The sequence below is a fragment of the Pteropus alecto genome, unplaced genomic scaffold (assembly GCF_000325575.1).
Source record: "Pteropus alecto unplaced genomic scaffold, ASM32557v1 scaffold68, whole genome shotgun sequence".
In the NCBI taxonomy this organism is placed as follows: Eukaryota; Metazoa; Chordata; class Mammalia; order Chiroptera; family Pteropodidae; genus Pteropus; species Pteropus alecto.
In genome coordinates, this window is record NW_006441386.1 from 2,072,628 (window position 1) to 2,092,608 (window position 19,981).

The 19,981-nt window shown below is 41.1% G+C and overlaps 1 protein-coding gene and 1 pseudogene across 1 annotated transcript in view; both read right to left on the minus strand.

Annotated features, from left to right (window-relative positions):
- Positions 1–19,981, minus strand: part of GALNT17 (polypeptide N-acetylgalactosaminyltransferase 17) — a 409,742-nt gene that overhangs the window by 16,358 nt on the left and 373,403 nt on the right. The window contains exons 7-9 of the mRNA XM_006918523.1: positions 13,455–13,640; positions 10,046–10,183; positions 2,863–2,958 (exon numbers count right to left, since the gene is read on the minus strand). Of these exons, the coding sequence (XP_006918585.1) occupies positions 2,863–2,958; positions 10,046–10,183; positions 13,455–13,640 (420 nt within the window). The remainder of the gene's footprint in view (positions 1–2,862; positions 2,959–10,045; positions 10,184–13,454; positions 13,641–19,981) is intronic.
- On the minus strand, positions 11,040–12,083 carry LOC102884611 (annotated as a pseudogene).

Below are 19,981 nucleotides of genomic sequence, written 5' to 3' on the forward strand. Positions count from 1 at the left end.
AGGGGGGGACAATAAGAGTAAAGACTCTAGACAGAAGGGTGAGGAAGGTCAAGTTCACAGGGGTCTGTCCTAGACTATGTTTGGAGCTCTGCACATCATAGGGCATTAGAGGGTGCCCTGAGTAGCCAGAGAAGATGGGGAGGAGGACTTTGGAGAAGGTGGCCACAGGGCTGCCGTAGAGAGATAGAGCCACCTCAATGCACTGATCCTTGGTTCCGCCAAGAGCTTCCCAGTGGCTTAGAAAACTTTCCCTGAAACACTCAAGAAAAAGCCACTGCCTAGAGCTATCTGAGGAAGCCCTCAGAGCTCTGGGAGACATCATTAAACTATCCTTACTCCCTTTCTCATTCACAGAAGTTGGCTCCGAGGCCAGTTTTTGATTATGCAAATATCTAAATGTGATAGTGTCTATTATGTCATAGTTAGTAAGTACTCAGTTCAAATGTCCCTTATTTAGAAGATTGGACAAAGAAGCCTGGGAATTAAGTGTTTTTTTAAAGCTACTCCTGGTGTTTTCCCATCAATGATCATAAACAGACAGCAATATGGCTCAGAAGTGGACAACCCCACGGCTCAGTGTCCAGGCTCCCACTCTCCTCCTGGCCCAATACTAACATGTCCTCATCTCCCTCTCCCAGTGTCTTGCCCCAGAGTAGGTGTGGTCAATTATTGGCTTGTCATTTGGCCTATCCCAAGGTGCAGCCTCTTAAACGGCTGGCTTAACCATTCCATGCAGATCTCAGCTCCCTACACCCACTTCTCCAGTTACTTCAAGGTACTTCACTCCTCAGAGTTGGGGAGGGGAAAGAAGAGGCCGAAGGCCAGGATGTCTCCACAGCATCCATCCCTCTCTGAACTTCTCCAGGGCTCTCTGTGTAAATATATCATTACCCCAGGCAGACCCTTCAGTGGCTCCTCATTGCCCTCATGGTCAAGTCCCAGCATCATTGGCATCATCCAAGAACTTGTTAGAAATGCAAAATCCCAGCATCATTGGCATCATCTAGGAACTTGTTAGAAATGCAAAATCTCAGGCCCTACCCCTACCTCCTAGCTCAGAAACTCTGGGATGGGGCCCAGCAGTTAGTACTTTCACAAGCCTTCCAGGTGATTCTGCTTCACGCTGAAGTGTGAGCACCAGTGCCTTGGAGCATGCCTTATGAGGCCATTGGGATCTGCCTCTTCATCTGTCTTCAATCTTACCTCTCAGCACTTACTTCCCTCCTGCATTCTAAGCTGCTGCCAAACAGGGACTCCTCTGTTTCCTAGCACCCCGCACCCTGGGCTGTCTTGCTCTTTACACACTTACTGTGCTGTAGGTTTCCTACCTCTTTACTTGTCTCTGCTCCTCAAGTGTAAACCACTTGAGAGCAGGAATTATATCTTATCAACTGCCTTATGTAATTATGACTAGCATCTGTAGTAGGTGATCAAAACATATTTGTTGAGAGAATGAGTAAATGAATGGATTAAGACAATCCCTGGATTCTTTAATACATATTGCCTTCAATGCTAATGCCCCATTGCCCAATGGGAAGGAGCGGGTCTAAGCTTCCCAGTCATTCTCCTGCTCCCCCTGGGTACTTTTAGCCAATTGTGAATGGTGCTAGGGCTCAGTGAATAATCTTGAATTAAAAACCCTTTGGTTGTGCTAGAGGGCCTGAGTTCTAGTCTGCTTTGCTAACAGGCACTTGCCCCTCTGAGCCTCAGTTTCCTCATGCTGCCTGCTACCTCTCGGAGTGGCTACAAGCATCAAAGGATTCAGGATTCGACCTGTCTGACATTTCTCATCCACCTTCAGAGGACCCATAACATTGAAGGGAGGCTGAGATTCTAGGTTACAGGAACTACTCACAGTAATAGTAGAGGGAACATAACTCTTCTCTCTCCAGGTAATGGCTTAATGAGAAAGCAAAGTGCTATACGCAGAGAAAAGCCATGAGCCTTTATGAATGCATGTGTGAGTATGTGTGTATGAATGTGAATTTGCACGTGAACATGTGTGTTTATAGGACCTGAGATAGAGAGAGACAATGGGAGTGTACAGGGAATTTTGTCCAGTGTCTTCCCTTCACAGGAGAGAGAATCTGTGAGTCTGGCTTCGAACCAACTGTCTAGCGTTCCTCTAGGATTGAATAATAAATGTTTTCCGAATTTGTAGCTTGCTTTTTATTACTACTGGTTGACATAAATATGTTTTAAATTTTTATAAATTTTTTAAAATGACATTTTTGGATATGTTTATTCCCAATCTAAGAGAATTTTTGCTAAACTCTGTGCACACACACACACACCGTTGGCTAGCACAAAGTTGTCAAATCAAATTCATTTCTCAGACTCTGTTTTCACTTTGTTGGTTGATCATTGTGCCCTTTTTGAGTTATCTAATGCATTCTTCTGAAAGACCAGGGAACACCTGTGTTCTCTGACATATACTGCAAGCGCCTTCCTCCTTCCCAGTTGGCGCTTGGCTCTTGTACCAGTGCTTTCAGACTGCATCATACTTACTGATGATGGCTTTTCAGGGTGGACATGTCAATCAGGCTTGTATGAGGGAATCTGCTCTTTCTTTGAAGTTGTAAGTAGGTGTATTTGGTTATAAATACAACATATGCACATGTGACACATACTTGCCTATCAGCATTTTTCTTTCAGTATGACACATGCCCATCTATCCTCTTAATATCTGTGCTGATGCAACTGCTCATTTTCCTTAACTCATAAAATAACAACTAGAAAGCCCCGCCCTCTCAGAACAGGTAACGACTACCAAAGTAAAGAACAACAGAAGTTACTGGAAGTCCCACAAATCCTCTAAGGCCAGTGAATTTACTCTTTTCCTGGTTAGAGATGGGCTCCTACCTGGGGTCCCCAGCCATGGCATGGGTATAATATTGCTGTGTGGTTCTCCAGCGGCCCCTGGTCCAAGCAGACATCCTTTGCCTTGTTGTTGCGAAGCTGCAGGAATAGGCAAAACATCGCCCATCAGAGATCGTTTGGTGGAGCTGCTGCTCAACCACTGGCCCACCATGTCTTGGTCCCAGTCTCTCGATGGGAAGGCCATGGGGTGGCCCACATAATGACCAAAGCTTGAGTCTGTGAGGTGATCACTTTAGCAGGAAAGACAGAGTCCTTCATTGGATGCTGGGGGCACCAATCCTCTGCCTGTGACACCCACAGACATATCTCCCCTATCACCAACATAAAAAAGGATCTTGAGAAGCTTTTGGACATAGGAACACTAGTCACCCATTGGTTATCCAAAGTAAGCTTCGGCACCAATATTGATTTTAATAACCCTGGCAATCATAGTTCAGCTTCTCAGCTCATTACTGGCATAGAGGCATGAAGAACAGTAATCAAAAAAGCACACAAAAGCCTTGCCATCATGAAAGCTCTAGCAACATTTATATATTCAAAAAGCATTTACTGAAAGCCTACACTGTGTCAGGCACCATTCTAGGTGTTTGGACTGCACCTGTGGAAGAATATACAAAAGTCCTTCAGACAAAACCCCAGGACCTAGGCATGTCTTTTTGGGAGCTTGTAAGAACTTACCTAATTCAGACCTCCAGGTGCACTCTTATTCTATATTGGTGTCCATCCTGCCCACCACCCTGCAGCCTCAACCAGTGGGAAAATGGCAATGGTGGTCCTTCCCATATATTCATGGTCCCCTCCGGATTATATTCTGCATGGAAACCAAACTAACCAGGGATACATCAAGATGAGGGGCAAGGGGCACTCTGTTTTTGTGCACCAAAATTAAGTCTAGGTTCAGACAACTGAGTAAATTTTTAATGACTTTGTTTTAGAGCCTATAAAAATAACACCATCTCATCGAAATAGTTTGGAAAATACAGAAGAAAGTAACGATTGTCCACAATCCTGTCACACAATCAGTTAATTTTTTCGCAATTTTTGGGCAATTTAGTGTTGTTTAGTTTTTACTAAGATAAACAACTTTAAGATGTATACAGTTTTGTTCACATTTAAGATTTTCTTGAATTAAATCATAGAACTAGGATTACAGTATCAAGGAGTTCAGTATTAAAGCTGCCCAGCTGCTTTCTGGATGCTTTAAAGTAGTTTATATTTGATTTACAGGGTACGTAAATATCTATCAGTTCTGAGGTTCACCATCTAAAAATACTGTATTGGTTAAAGGGCACAAACTTCCAGTAATAAGACGAATAAATTCTGAGTATCTATTGTGGGGCACGATGATGATAGCTAATAATATTATATTATATACTGGAAAGTTGCTAAGTGAGTAGATCTTAAATGTTCTCACCACAAAAAGAAATGGTAATTATGCGAGGTGATAGAGGTGTTAGCTAACACTATAGTGGTAATCATTTTGCAATATATAAGTGTATCAAATCAACACCTTGTACACCTCAAACATGTACAATGTTATATGTCAATTAAACACCAGATAGGGAAAAAATTCAATGGTAGAGCATTCCTTTAAACACAAAGTACCAAAAGTTTATAGAGGCATTAGAGAGAAGTGATGAATCAGCTATGTTGCCTAACATTCCCCAAAATGGTCCAAAGCCAGCTATCTCTATGGAATTGCAAAGTTGGCATAGGAGCCTAACACCATAGTTCTTTTATAGATGCTTTAAGGGAATGCTTGTTGCCAATGCTTTCAGTGCTGCAAAGGACAGATTATATAGAAAAACCCAGACAATTCCTAAGTCAAAAAGTAATTCAGAGAGTTAGATTTTTGTAAGGACTCCCTTTACCTGTGTACTTTGCTTATATTTTCCTTTTTGTATATACACAAGAGCAATATGATAAAAATGTAGCTAATGAAGTCTAACAAAGCTTTTAAAATAAATATAAAATAAAAATTATAGATGATTAAAATAATTTAAAATATTATTGTTTGGGGAGGTAAATAAAAAGATCTTTATTTTATAAATTTATAATTAATAGTAAATTAAAATATTTTATGTTTAGTAATTATTTCCATTTTTGAGAATTATCAGTTTATTTCCCCACCGAGATCTCAAGTGGCTTTCTTATAGGTTTGCAAGAGCTCTTTCTATATTAAGGAGATTATTGACTTTATAGCACATTCCATGTCATGATTTCAAAATGCTAGGCTTTTAAATTTTGTTTCTAATGTTTATGCAATTGAATCTATCATTCAGGAACTTAACACATATTTATTGAGAGCCTAGTAAGAGCCTGGTATTGTACTAAGTTTAACAAATACAAAGATTAAAAAAATAGTCCCTGCCCTGAAGCAGTCTATGGTCTGGGGGAAAGACACAAGAAGAGCTAGTACCACGGCTGAATTATGCCCAAGCAGTGAGGAGATGTTTTTACACCATCTGAGGGGTTCAGAGACTAAGGGGAGGTGATTCCATAACATTCTGGGCTAAAGTATTAGTGGCCCAATGTTTTTGTGCACCCTGAAGTGCTTTTGCATGTAGGAAGGCAGTATTTCATACATTTAAGAGTCAGAACATAAAGCATACACATATCTTTTAAAAAATTATTCTAAGATGTTCCAGCTAATAGAGATTAATAAGACTTTAAAAAGCAAGGAAAAGTGACTTATTATCTCAATGGGCCTGGGCACTGATACTGGATGTAGAGAGAAGCAGAAACGCTGGAGTTGACAACTGCTCAGAGGTATTTGTCTTCCTTCCTCACTGTACTGGGTTCTGGTGTGGTGACAAAAAGTAGTAGGAGTGAGCATTAATATACAATTGTCTGAATACTGGTAAATTCTGTCATCAAACTGACAAAGTTATTCTTAAGAAAGGTATAATAATGTTTGGGTCTAAAATCCCAGATAATATTAACGAAGACTGAAAAGTTGATGAAGAGATCAGGAGAAAGTGTGTTAAAGTTTTTGTATTACACACCACTTGACCTTTCATTTTGGGGCTCAGAAATTGTTTTGTTTTGTTGCATTATTGTTTTTGTTTTTAGAGGTTACCATAACGTTATCAAGAGCAAGACGTATACAATTTGAATGACTAGAAAGCCAAAAAATAAGCTAAGTGAAAAAAAAAAATAGAAAAGAACAAGGAGCATAAAACTCAGAAATAGTAATTGGCCTGGGAAAGACTCTCAAGCAGAATTGTACATGAAAATGAAGGGTGCAAACTGCATGTATAGTATGAATTCATTTTTCCTTCTTTTCCCACAGCTCAGGGGTCTGGCTCTGGGGAAAAGAACCAGCAGGAGTGAGTGTTAAAAGTAGAGTTCTCCATACAAGAGATGATTGGATAAAGAAGCTGTGGTACATATATACTATGGAATATTTCTCAGCTATAAGAAGAGATGAAATACTGCCATTTGCGACAACATGGGTGGACTGTGAGATAATCATGCTAAGCGAAATAAGCCAGGTAGAAAAAGTTGAAAACTACATGATATCATTTTTACATGGGATATGAACCTAAAAGCAACAAACAAACATGACAAACAAAGAGAGACTCATGGACTTGGACTATAGACTAGTGGTTACCAGAGGGTAGCGGGGAAGGAAGGTGGTAGCTGGGGTAAAAGGAATCAAATACGTGGTGACAGACAGAAACCTAACTATGGGTGGTGAACATACAATGCAATATATATATGACTTATTGTTGAATTGTATACTTGAAACTGGATTTCATTAACCCATGTCACCATAACAGCAACAACAAAAGCATTCTAGTGATCAAAAAAAAAAAAAAAATAGTATTGTCTAAATAATGGTAGCTTTTATTACCAAACTGAATTTGATCAGATTTCTTTCATTTAATGCTATTGTCTTTCTGACATATATTTCAGTACATGATGAGCTCAGTAAACAAAGGAGTAATAGGGAATGCCTAAAATGTTAACACAATGATCATATCTGGGAATTGTGAATTAGAGTAAGTTTTGGTTTCACCTTTATATTTTCTACAGAATGTATGCATTAAATTTATTACTTTAAAGAGATAGAAAACTTTGCAAAAACAAGACGCCCTCCCCGCAAAAAAATCAGACTATGAGCTCTATGTTACCTACAAGGCCACCCACTGTTCAGCTCCAGAGATATCATTTTCACCGTGCTTCATGTGAATGGCAGGCCATGGAGTTGTGCAGTGCACAGCCTGTGGAACTGTGCCCTGGCCATCTTCTAGCATCTTTCTATTTTTATTCTTTCTTTGTGAATACTACTTTTTCTTCTAATTATAATATCACATAAACACTAGTGATAATTGGGAAACTAGACAAAGTACCTACACAAAAACTATCTGTCTGCTATATCCAGAGGTAACTAAAACTATCATGTCCATTTCTCAATGCTATTCTTTCACTTGCTTCCATTCTAAAATAGTAGCTAATCCAATTTACAATCTTGACCTTTCCTTTTAAGAATTATATTATCAGTGTTTCCTCATGTCATTAAACTTTTGTACACAGCTTTTGAAATGGCTGCAAAATATTTCAAACCATTAATATAGTGTATTTAACTAATCTTGAAGTTAGATTCAAAATTTTGATCCAAAACAAAAAGTCACTGAGATGAAAAATTTTACTCTCAAATCTCATTTCAGATTATTTGCTTAGGATAAGAGTGAAATGACTATCATTAAGTCTTTTAATACATGTGATTCAAATTGCTTTTTTAAAAGCTTATTTCAATTTGTGCTCTTACCAGAGGATATGTGGGTTTTCATATTACCAAGACCTTGCTGGCAAAATACCAACATATATTCCAAAAATGAATATTTGTTCATTTGGCAGTAGGAAAAAAGCTATCTCAATGTATTTTTAAATTAGTTTTAATTTCTTTGATTATGAAATAAATTAAAATTTTTCATGTGTTTTTCAACTATTTGTATTTTCTCCTGGATCTTATCTTTTCTTTTGGAATTTTTAACTTTTTAATGTACATTAATTTCTAAAAAACAATTTGCAGGGCTCATTATGTATTAATGGTATTATCGATTCATCTACAATATTTATGGCATACGTATTTCCAGTTTGGCATATTATTTCTCCATTCAGTTGATATATAGGTTACTTTAATATTTATGAGCTCAGATCTAGTATCCTTTTCCTTTGTATTTTCTTCCACAGCTTTCATTCTTAGAAAGCCTTTCCCCTTTCAGAGATCAGATTCATATCTATTTCTGTATGGTTCTATTATGGTTTCTTTTCTTTCATTTACTGCTATAGCTCATCTAAATACACTTTGGGATTTTGTGAGCTATAAGAATCTAAATTGTTTCTTTTCCAAAGAGGTAGGTAATTTATCCAATTGTCTTACAAATAATCCAAACTCTGCCTATCATTTTTCAATGCTTCCTTCATATTTGATCATATTTTGACAACAAAAACAATAACAACAAAAAACCCCAACCAAACAAAAAACCCCAAACCATGCTTTTATTTTGAAGAAGAAAAGACAAAGCAGTTTGGACCTATTAATAGTTACTGCTGCATGCCAGGTATTGTTCTAAGATCTCTACACATTGCAGCTCATTTTCTCTTCCCAACAATCCTATGCAGTAAGCAATTTCCTTCCCCCATTTTAGTGTGGGAATAGGAGCCGAGAAGAGCCACTCTGGGTGGCTCAAGAGTCTTCACATTTCCCTAACTACTATACAGACTGCCCCTGCAAGAAACAAGCTTCCTATTCCAGATTCCAGCTTAGGAGGGGGCACCTCCCTAAACCCTGATGGTTTAACCTGGGGCTTATTTACTTTCTATAAAAGGCATCAGGCATAAAGTAAGAAAATTTGCAGTTGTAGAAAAAATAAATACTCTAAGTCAAAAAGAGCCTTCCTAGCTTCAGCCTGGTTGTCACAGATTGCTGCAGGCAGCCCTGGAAGAAACCCAAATGCCTAGCTAATGGGATGTCTCTTTCAGGTCCAGAGCATCCACTCGGCTCCCTACGCCCTGGCCTGACTCTATGCCACTGACTCCTCATCCGAACACATATAGGAAGGAAGGAACAAGGCTTATATACAAGCACGTTCTCAGCAGTGGTGCTTATGGTATTTTAAAAATGGAAACAACATAAATGTCTATGTTTTCAATCAAAACAAAGCATACACAAAAGGTATCATCATATGTGACCATTAATAATGTTGCTGAAAAATGTTTAATGACATAAGAAAATATTCTCTGTATATTACTGAGTAACATTTTAAGTTATTAGACATATGGACAACATGGTTTCAGTAATGTATCAATTATCTAGATCTAGGTAACTATATATCTATATATCTCTACATATGTAGATCTAGAGATATAGATATGTGTATATAAAAAGAACATATTTGTGTATATAAAATATCTATCTTTTTAATTACACACACACACACACACACACACACTAAAGAAGACCATACATCAAAATGTACATATTATCTAAGGAATCGGAATGCCTTTGTTCAATCCTGGCTTCATGACTTATAGGCTGTGAGACCTTAGGTAATTTATTTAATTTCTCAAGGCCTCAGCTCTCTTATCGAAAAGCTCTTAGAATAGTGTGTGGAATATCAAAAGCACTCAGTAAGTGTCCATCGCTATTATTATTATTTTCATATTTTGCATATTTATAGCATTTTATTAAAAGTCTATTGTTTTAATGTTTAGAAAGGTGATATTATCACATCACAGAAAATCCAAGAAGCATCTGCATCCTTTCTTTGGTGGTAAGTGGCTCTGCCCACAGCACTGAGCGATGGAAAGTTCTAGTTTCCACCTCTTTATATCTAACTTCCTACTCAGTGTCACACTTATGGGTCCCAGTGGACTTCAAAATCAAAATGTCCCAAACGAACACATTATCCTTTCCACACCCCAGGAAAAAGGTGGCCTACGCCCCATTGTAACATGATATTTGTCCCCTATACCAGCTGGTGAGAGCTTCTCTCTCAGGGACCACACCATCTAAAACCACTTATGAAACAAGTAAATAAATGAAGGAATGAATGAAGGAATGATGAATGACTCTGTTCCTTATTTTACCCCATCAAAGTGATCCACAACCCACTGCACAGCCATTCAAGCTGAGAGCATGTGTAGTCTTAATTACCTCCCCATATGCAACGGTGTTATTATATCTTCTCATTTCAGGGTAAACGTGGTCCAGGTACCACTGGAAATTCTTACACTTTAAACTTTTCCTTAAGGCTCTTCTTTCGGAGACATCACCTATGTCAATTCCTGGGTTCTGAAAATAGAAGCAAAGGACATTAGTGACTGGGGACCTCTGGCTGAAGAGGACAGGTGGTGTCTGTCGCCCTTGGGAAAACCATCAGAGAGAAAACTTAATTTCTGTGCATGCTTGCTCAGAAGGTTGGATTAAGGGGATCTACTATATTATCTATCCCCAAGCTAGATACTGCTGTCCTCTGAGTGCATCACACAGTCTCTATTGTTAGCTGCCCTTATTATTGCCATGCAAAAGGGATCCTGGAACACACTGGTGTGACAACCTACGTTCTCAGCTCCATCTCCTCCACATTTCCTCAGTGACTATCTGAGCCAATTATTAGAGTAATTATTTGATTAAGACAAGAAAATAGATGCCTATAAACCACCTCTTGTCTTTCTTTTCTACACATGTGTAATTTCCCCCTTTTTGGCTCTTTGTGAAGTTCGTTTATGCAGACGTGAAAATAATTTTCCATTGCAAAGCTTGTAATGATGTTCTAATGAATAATTCACTCTGCTTTTATAAAAGTGAACCTATAATGGGCTGCTGTGTGCTGACAAGGGGAAATAAAGTAGCTGAAATATGACTCCACCGACTCAGCCACAGGATGGCCATGAACTAGCAGAGCCAGGATGCTCTCTCCGTAGTGGCAGGCAGCCAGCAGCATCTTAGGGGATCAAGAAAAGAGTTCAAGTTATTTCATTAAGCCAAATAGTGATTTCAAAGGAAAATCCTTTTAAATGTCAAACATTACATTTCAAAGGCAAACCTGGACAGCAATATTTAACCTTTTTTTTAATTTTTATTTTGTTTTTCTTTTTTGGTTGAAAGATTTTTATTACTTTTATGTGCAGAAAGCTTGACAGAGTACTCAGCCTAGTTTGGTGGCCAGTTCTTTAGCCTTTGCCTTTTCCAGCTTGGCATTATGAGTTACCGGTTTTGGGCTCAGGGTGTTGCCTCCCCAATGACAGCAGATCTCATCAAATCTGTCATTGTGATTGTCATTGTAATTGCTCCAGACAGCTTCTCCTGGCTTAGCCAGTGCTCCTTTGCCTTCTGAGTTAACTTGTGTGAAGGTGACAGTGGTGCAGGTATTCCTGGGGACCAGACGCCTCAGCCTGGCCTTTCCCCTTGATAATGCAGTAGGGAACCCCCATCTTATGGCACAGGGCAGGCAGGAAGACAACCAGCTCAATGGGAACCACGTCATGTGCAATCACTATCAGCTGAGCCTTTTTTTTTTTTTATGCCTACAGCACTTGGTCTTCCTAGGTGGTGTCTCATCCAAGTACTAATCAGGCCCACCCCTGCTTAGCTTCCAAGATTAGACATTGGGCTTGTTCAGGGTGGCATGGCCTAGACCATGGACCATGGCTCCCCTGGGGCGTGAACCCAGGACCTTCTGCATGTAAAGCAGATGTGCTAACTGCTACACTATGCAACCACGTCCTCAGCTGAGCCTTTTTGTTCTTCACCAAAGTGGTGACAGAATTAACCCCTGTTCGAAGGACAGGTGGCCTTTGGTGGGGACATCCCCTTTGCCAGCTCCTTTTTTCTCAGCCTGAGCCAACAATCTCTGCTTCTTCTCTTGCTTTGTTTCTGGTCTATACTTGTGAGCCATCTTGAGCAACTGAGTAGCTGTTTGGTGGTCCAAGGCCTGGGTGAACTGGTTAATCACAGGAGGTGCTTTCAGGTGCTTTTAGAGAATAGCCTTTTGCAGTTGCAGCTGAATGTAGAGGGGCCATTTGACAAAGAGGGTGAGGTCCCTCTTGGGCTGGATGTCCTGTCCAAAAGACTCAGAATTCTTGAGTCTTTTCTCAAATAGGGCATTTTCCACCTTCTTGGCCTCCTGCTTCTTCATGACAGCAGGGGCCGGGGCCACCTTCTTTCCGTTGGCCTTCTTTCCCTTAGGCATCTTGGGTAGCGGGAGGAAAAAAAAAAACTAACTCTTTGTTTTAATTTACTGTGCATGATTAATGAGAAAGGTCATTCATGAAAAGTGTGGTAGGGTACACTGGCATTAGGGACCAGAAGCTGTTTGTATTGCTGCAGAAAGCACCAAGTTAGAGTCAGCAGCCCTGAGTTCTTACAACTCTGAATAACACCACCATTCTAGGCCGCAACACTTCATCTGTAAACAGGAAAAATAACACCTACTCCACTGACATCACATGAGGAAACCGAAGCAGATGGTTCCGGAGTCGTAAGGTTGTTGAGTGCTAAATGAGATATTGCAAATAAGGAACTTACCTACTTCCTAAGACATAGTAAGGGCTCAAAGAGTGTTGCCTATCTATATAGCATAACATGTGAAATCATTCATGGCGTAACAGCTACAGGGCCATAGGGGGTTTTCAATGCTTAGAACATTATTTCCATAGCTGTCATGAAACAACAATAATATATATTCTTTTATCCTCTTTATCCACAGACTTGCACACATTCAACTGCATTTCTGCTGTTCTGGGCTCCAGCCTCCTGAAACACAGGGACTGCCATTTCTCAGTGGGGACAATTCCAGGGCACACTCACAAGGGCATGGCTTGGATACCTGCAGGAACTCTGGCTGAGGAGATGAACCCAACTGTGGCTGAGGGTTTGGGTGATCCCTCTGTGCTGTGGAAAACAAACAATGCTCACCAACATTTCCATATCCCGTACTAGGCACTGCTCTAAGTATGTCATGTGTACTTAGATTTACTACTACAGGTTTAGTTCTCACAATCACCTGAGGAAGGAGGACTTGCTTTTATCCCCATTTTATAGCTGAGGAACATAAGGTACAGATGCAATATAAATGGATTTATTCAAGATCTCATAACTAGTAAGTGGCAGAGCTGGAATTCAAAGGGCTGCAGTAACACAGGAATTTTCCTAGACTATATTCTGGGCAGACTATGGAGGAGAGTTGAAGAGCCATGTAAACAAGGGATTCGGCATACAGTAGGGACATATGTCACACAGTGAGAGCAGATGACAAGGTCTGGTGCCAAAACCTTTGCGCAAGAATCTTCTGGTCACAATGTATGTTCAGGAGAAGGGCATCCAGTTAATATAATAAAACTTGGATTAACACAATATGAACCTTCTAATCTTTGAAAATAGATTTCAAAATTTCCATTGTCATAGTCCCCATGTACAGCAAGGATTCTAAAACCTGGAAATCCGTGAATTCCTCAAAATGCATTTATAATTTTGCAAGTGTTAGCATATTTATGGAGAGGAACCATCAGCTTGTTAAAGATATCACCGTACTAGGGATATGGCGAGGACTGGTGGGTAGTACCTCCAGAGGCAGGTTCCATGCTATGTACACATGAGATTTGTAATCATCCATCCAGACCTCAGCCACCCGGAGAGCATTCCTCTTGGTGTAGAAACCAATGTTGCTGTTGTATGGCTTCTTCTTCCGTTCAATATGGGCCACCCGGGAACAAGGCAAGACCTCCATGCTGCCCCCGCAGAGCCACACCTGGAGGTATAAGAACTTCATTAGCTTGACAGAGAAATTCCCAGAGGCCGCTGCCCTTCCCTGAGGCCCAAAGGCAATGGCTCAAGAGATTTAGCATGAGTGAGAAATACATCTTAATATACAAAGCCACTGAGATTTCAGGGTTGGCTTGTTACTGCAGCAGAGCCTAATTTCACCTCACTAAAATGAGGTATTTTTATAGATACAATAGTTTAGGGTATCAAAATCCAGCTCTGGGTATGAGAGGCGCATAAAACTGAGGTGCTCCACTTGACACATGGGTTTTCTTAGTTCTCAGTAGTGCACATGAAGATTTTCTTTCCCATGTGGTTGAAGCTGTGCCCTATAAACCTAGACTGGAAAATTCAAACTAAAAACAGACTAGCTTATTTCTATCAGCACAAAGTATACAGTGGTCTAGTTCTGCATTGTTAATATGCTCTATTTTGGAGTCTTGAAAGCACAGATACCCAGCCTTCTGGAAGCATCTGCCCCAACATGATCATGCACAGGTGTCACTTGTTGGAATATTCAGGTGGAAGGCTGAAATGATAGGTACCTTCAAGAGATGCAAAAGCCCAAAGAAGTTACACTTGCCATCCTCTGCCTAGGCGTGGCAGAGATTCTGGCTCAAAGGCCCTGCTCCCAGAGGAGAGCTAGACCATCTAACTACTCTAAGTCCCAGGGAGGAAGAACAAAACATTTCCTTTTTTTTTTTCTTTTTTTTTAAATTAAAATTATTGGTTAATAAAATCCAATAGGTTTCAAACAAAACATTTCTGATTGTCTAGAAGGACTAATTTGTGAAAATGAATGTCCTAGTACTGGTGGAGAGAGAAGGAAGGAGACACAGAGAAGTTTTGGGGACCTGTGAGACTGTTCTGCTGTGAGGGTCCTCTATACTCTCCATAAATGAGAATGCACTTGTGAGCTACCTTTAGTCTCCCAGAAACACCCACCTCAAGAATACTGGGACACTTCTGAGTATTTGTACACTTCTCCTGGGACTTTATTGATTAAATTTGGTGGCACAATTCATGTGTGTACGATCTTCTGTTTCTGTTTCTCAACTCTAGTTATACCACAGGGAAATGATTCAGCTGGAAAATTCTCCCCATCTCCAAGAATCCTCTCTCACGTTGCTCATTTCTTCAAGGAGAAGACTGGGAGCTAAGAGATTGGTGGACAGTGGATGGTCCAGACTAATTTGACTTGGGATCAATAACTAGGTGCCCCCATTGGTTGGAGCAGATCCAGTTAGAAGGAAGCCAAGTCAGAGAGGCAAATTTTGGCAAGAAGCCTATGGGGAATAGGGGCAAGAAGCCTTACAGGGTAAAGCAAGGTGGCTTAATTTCTAGGGATGGGTAATATACAAAGACACAGAGTTTCACAATCACATGGCATTTGGTAGTTTCAAGATTCAGGGAATGAATGGACAGAACCCCATGTTTATGCATTAGAAAATTTAATATTGTTGATATGGCAATACTCCCCAAATTGATCTGAAGAGTCAACTTTTAACAAGGGTGCCAAGACAGTTCAGTGGGGGAAAGAATAGTCTTTTCAACACATTGTGCTGGGATGACATGCAGAAGAATACATTTGAACCTCTACCTCACAACATACACAAAAATTAACTTGAAATGGATCAAAGACCTAAATGTTAGAGGTAAAACTATAGAACTCCTAGAAGAAAACATAAGGGTAAGTTTTCATGACCTCGAAGTAAGCAAATGTTCATCACCTGATGAATGGATAAATAAATGTGGTACATACACAATGGAATATTATTTAGCAATAACAATAAATGGAATATTGATACATGCTACAATGTGGATGAACCTTGAAAACATTATGCTAAGTGAAAGAGGCCAGTTATATAGGACCATGTATTATAAAATTCTATTTACATGAGATGTCCAGAACAAGGAAATCTGTAGAGACAGAAAGTAAATTGATGGTTGCCTAGGGCTGCAGGTGGGGTTGGAGGAAGATAGATTTGGCATTTCTTTTTAGGGGAATGAAAATGTTCTAAAATTGATTGTGGTGATCCCTGCACAACTCTTTGAAAATACTAAAAATCATTGAGTTGTATACTTTGATTGGGTGAATTATATGGTAAGTGAACAACAAAGCTATGACAAAAATAAATAAATTGATAGATAGATAAATAAACCCATAGAGAGATGGGGGAAAGAAATTCCAGGGCTGGATTCCAGGCTGGGGAGGCTCAGGAGAACTAATGAAAGCAAAGCAGCACTCTGTGAGTGCTGGGTATGTAGCAGGGATCACAGATGCAGATATGTGAGGGGCCTCAGCGAAAGCCGGAAACTCAGTCATGATGACAGAGCCTCCAGGTGGGAACAGAACCCACAGTCAGGCCAACTTAGTGCCAATCCTCTGTAAGCACTTCACCTAAGGTCAGTATTGTTCCAAAGCCTAGAATGCCACTAGGCTCACAAGAGGACTCAAGTGGCCTTAGCTGTTAGAAGTGAAGGTGAGAGGGAAGAGGAGCCAGGTTGAACTCTATGTCAGACCCCAGACCTAGCCTCTTAAATAACAGGGAGCAATGTATGTGCCAGGCTTGGAGGCAGGCAGTGCAACATATCTGTCCTGTGTGGCAGAGACCCTGGTTTCCTGTCCTGGCCTCTGACGTGCGGATATCAACTAGCAAGTTCAGTGGGCACCAACTCAGAGCCACTCATCTCTTCCTGTATAGTCTGTGACAGGGCAAGTGTCTCTCAGAGTATTTGGCATTTTGTGGGTACACACCTCTGCTGGGCCCAGAAAACCTAGAGTGAATTACCATGTCGGTCACTAGCCCAGATGCCTGTAACATTGTCACAGATCCTCTCTATCTGGAGCACATTCTTGTTACCATTTTGTGCCTGCCTAGTGAGGTCTGCACCTCAGCCTGTCACCTCTAGTGACCCAGACTGGATTTAAGGTCATAAGCATGAACAATCATGAGCAGCATATCTTGTGGGAGACAGAAAATAACATCACTGCAATACTTAAGCGGCACACTACTCTGGAACTATCAGTCAGAAGAGATAATTCAAAGATTTTAAAAAATGAAGGAGGGAAAGAAGGAAAGGAGAAATAGGAGGAAGGTGGGAGGGAGAGAAAGAAAAAGAAACACACACAAACACTCAGTGAGCATGGGAGGCAAATGAGCTCAGTCCCTTGGGCCTTGAGGGTCAGCCCCAGCCCTGGAACAGGTTCAGGGAAATCCTCTCTGCCTTATCCTTCTCCATTTTCCACTTCTGCAGTCTCCTTCCCTCACAGACGTGAATGGCCTCAAGCTGCCTGTTCTAGATCCCAGGATCAGCCAAATAGTTACAACCAAACACCAAACACCAAATATCAACTGTTTCATGAAATCCTCACAGATGAGGAAACTGGAGATCCTAGAGTAAGTTGTTAATAATGCCCTCAGTAAGTGGAGGAGCCAGAGCCACAGCCTTAGCCACATGCCATACAACAGGCCAGCCCTTGCTTGCTGGGCACTGCAAATCTGACCCCTGCTATCCAGGCCAAGCTGACCTGTGGCCATGTACCCTCAAACTTTTCTTCCTCAGCTACAGCTTGTACCTCACTCAGGGTGTCTTGCTGCACTTCTGACCTGTATTGTAGCTGGGTGAGTGAGGGGAACAGGGTGTGTGCACATGGCCCAAGGAAGCTCAGTGGATCAGAGGTGGTACCAACAACACCCTCAAGGTCAGGAGTGTCATTGTTAGGGGTGTCAGGTTAGCCACCTACTGCACCAAGTGATCTGGCAGCAGGGCACTGAAAGGGAAAGTGGAAAGAGCCAATGAGTCTGGTAATTCTCAAGTCCCAGAAGGCTGGGCTTTGAGTTGGCCAGGAGTGGTCACAGCAGAGCTCATGTGCTGTCCCAAGTGGTGATGAGTTGATGTGAAATCTGTCCATGGTCAAATGACTGAGCCTAGATAGTAGAAGTGAAGAAATTTGAGAGAGCAGACCGAATGTCTTTGATACAAAACAACACGTTAGCTAAGGCAGCTGCCAGGGGTATTCCAGAAGAATTCACCTCACCTCTGACTCTACCTGAGAGGTATGAAAGCAAAAGGGGAGCTCCCAAACAGGAAGCAATCCACTTTATCCTTCTGGCAGAGGTAACGACTAGCTACGTGTGTCCCAGGTACAGCTGATCCCAAGGAAGCATCCCAAAGATCTGTTCTCCACATCACTGTTTATCAGCCAAAATGGTGAGGTCTTACAGAGACTAGAAGAAATGATACCAAAGGGAAACCAACAGAAAGGTTTAAATGAAAGACTGACTAGCACATCTCTGATGCCAAGGAGGAAGAAGAGAGGGAACTAGCTCCCTGAAAAGCACTCTGGGCCCAGGGCTCTTCCAGAGAGGAGGGAGCAAGCCCTCCATATGGGCTGAAATGGGCCAGGAGAAGGCACATTATGAGCTCTGGGTCCAGTCCCTAGAGCAGGGCATCCATGGCACTGCTCTTGGTGATTCCCTGTTAGGGAAGTGAGACGAGCCATGGTTAAATGGCAACGGGCCATCAGGAGGTGTGACGACTCCAAGAACAGGTATTAATTAACTTATTCATTCAGAAAACACCCAATCGGGGCCCACTTTCCAGCATAGGAATGAAATGGGGAGTGTGAACAAAGGGGATTCTTCCTCTCATGAAGTTGATGATCTTGCAAGGGAAACACATTACTAACTGAAATTAATTAATTTTTATTAATTAAATCATCACAGACCATCAGAAAGGAAGCTAATCTCCATGAAGGAAAGCAACACAGTGCTAGAAAAACCAGCATTCAACAAAGGGATGTGGCCAATAGGCTCAGAGAAAGCATCCCTAAAGTGGGACACTTAAAGTGAGATCTGAAGGGCTAGACTAAGCTAACTTAGTTAAAGAAGTGGAGAAAGTGGACAAGAGCCCCTACCTAGCACAGAGGCAGTTAGTACAGCTGCAATGACCTTGTGTGGGAGAAAAGATGATGTAGTGGACTGAATTCAAAGATGGCAGCAACATTCCTCCCACGGTCCTCTGCAAAGTGACTTTTTTGCTCCTCCCATCAAAAGGTTGGATCTGTTCTACCTCCTCTTGGATCTGGGCTGGTTTTATGACTTGGACTGATTAAGAGAATATAGTAAAAGTGATATATTGCACTGTCTAAGACCAGGTCTTAGGGGGCTTTGCGACTTCCAGCTTATCTCGCTTAGAATGCTGAGTCTGGCATGCTCTGAAGGAGCTGAGAGTAAAAGACCGTAGAGGGAGGGAGGTCCAGCCCTTATAGTCTTCCTGGCTGAGGCCCCGGGCATATGAGTTAGGCCAGGAAGGGACAGACATCCCCAGCCAATGTCACAGAGAGAGAAGAAACACCCACTTGATGCCAGCCCAAACTGCCAAACTCGATAATTGTGAGTAAATCGATTGTTGTTATTTTAAACCACTAAATTTGGGCTTATGTAAACTTATGTGATACACATAGGTATTCAAGAAACGAAAAGAACAGCCATGTGGCTAGAACTCAGGCATGGAAGAGAAGAGAGTAGTGTGAAAGGAAGCTGGAGGGGTAGGTGGGGTTCACACTAGCAGGGCCTGTAGGTCACATTACGAAAACTGGTCTTTGTTCTAAATGAGAAGCTGCTAAAGGATTTGGATTAAAAAGATAAAGTATAGGGAACATATTAGCAGTGAGGAGAGGGGAGACAGAGAAAACAGGAGGATCTTACTATCATCCAGGAGAGAAACATTAGTAGCTTTGGCTAGGGCAGCAGAATAGAAATAAGGATGTGGACAGATAGAAGGGCTGTTAATAGGTAAAATCAATAGTAACATATTGGATATGGCAGGGAGGGAAAAGAAGGGTCGAGAATGATTCCTAGATTTCTTGCTTGTGTAGCTTGCATTCACTTGCTTGTGGTAGCATTATTCACTGGTCCAGAAAGCCTGCCCAAACCTACCCAGGAATCTGGAGGCAAAAGAGACCATCACATTCAACAAAACATTAAAATGAATATATACCATAACAAGTAGGATTTATCCCAGGGCTACAAGGATGGTTCAACATCTATAAGACAGTCAATGTGATACATCATGTCAACAAAATTTTTTTAATCATATGATCATCTCAATAGATGCAGAAAAAAGCATTTGACAAAATTTAACATCCTTGTATGATAAAAACTCTTACTCAGTAAAGTGGGTATAGAAAAAACATACCTCAACATAACAAAGGCCACACACACACACACTATACACACATACACACACACACACACACACACACACACACACACACACACACGTGAACACAAGAACTTTTCTCCCAACATCCTCTCTTTC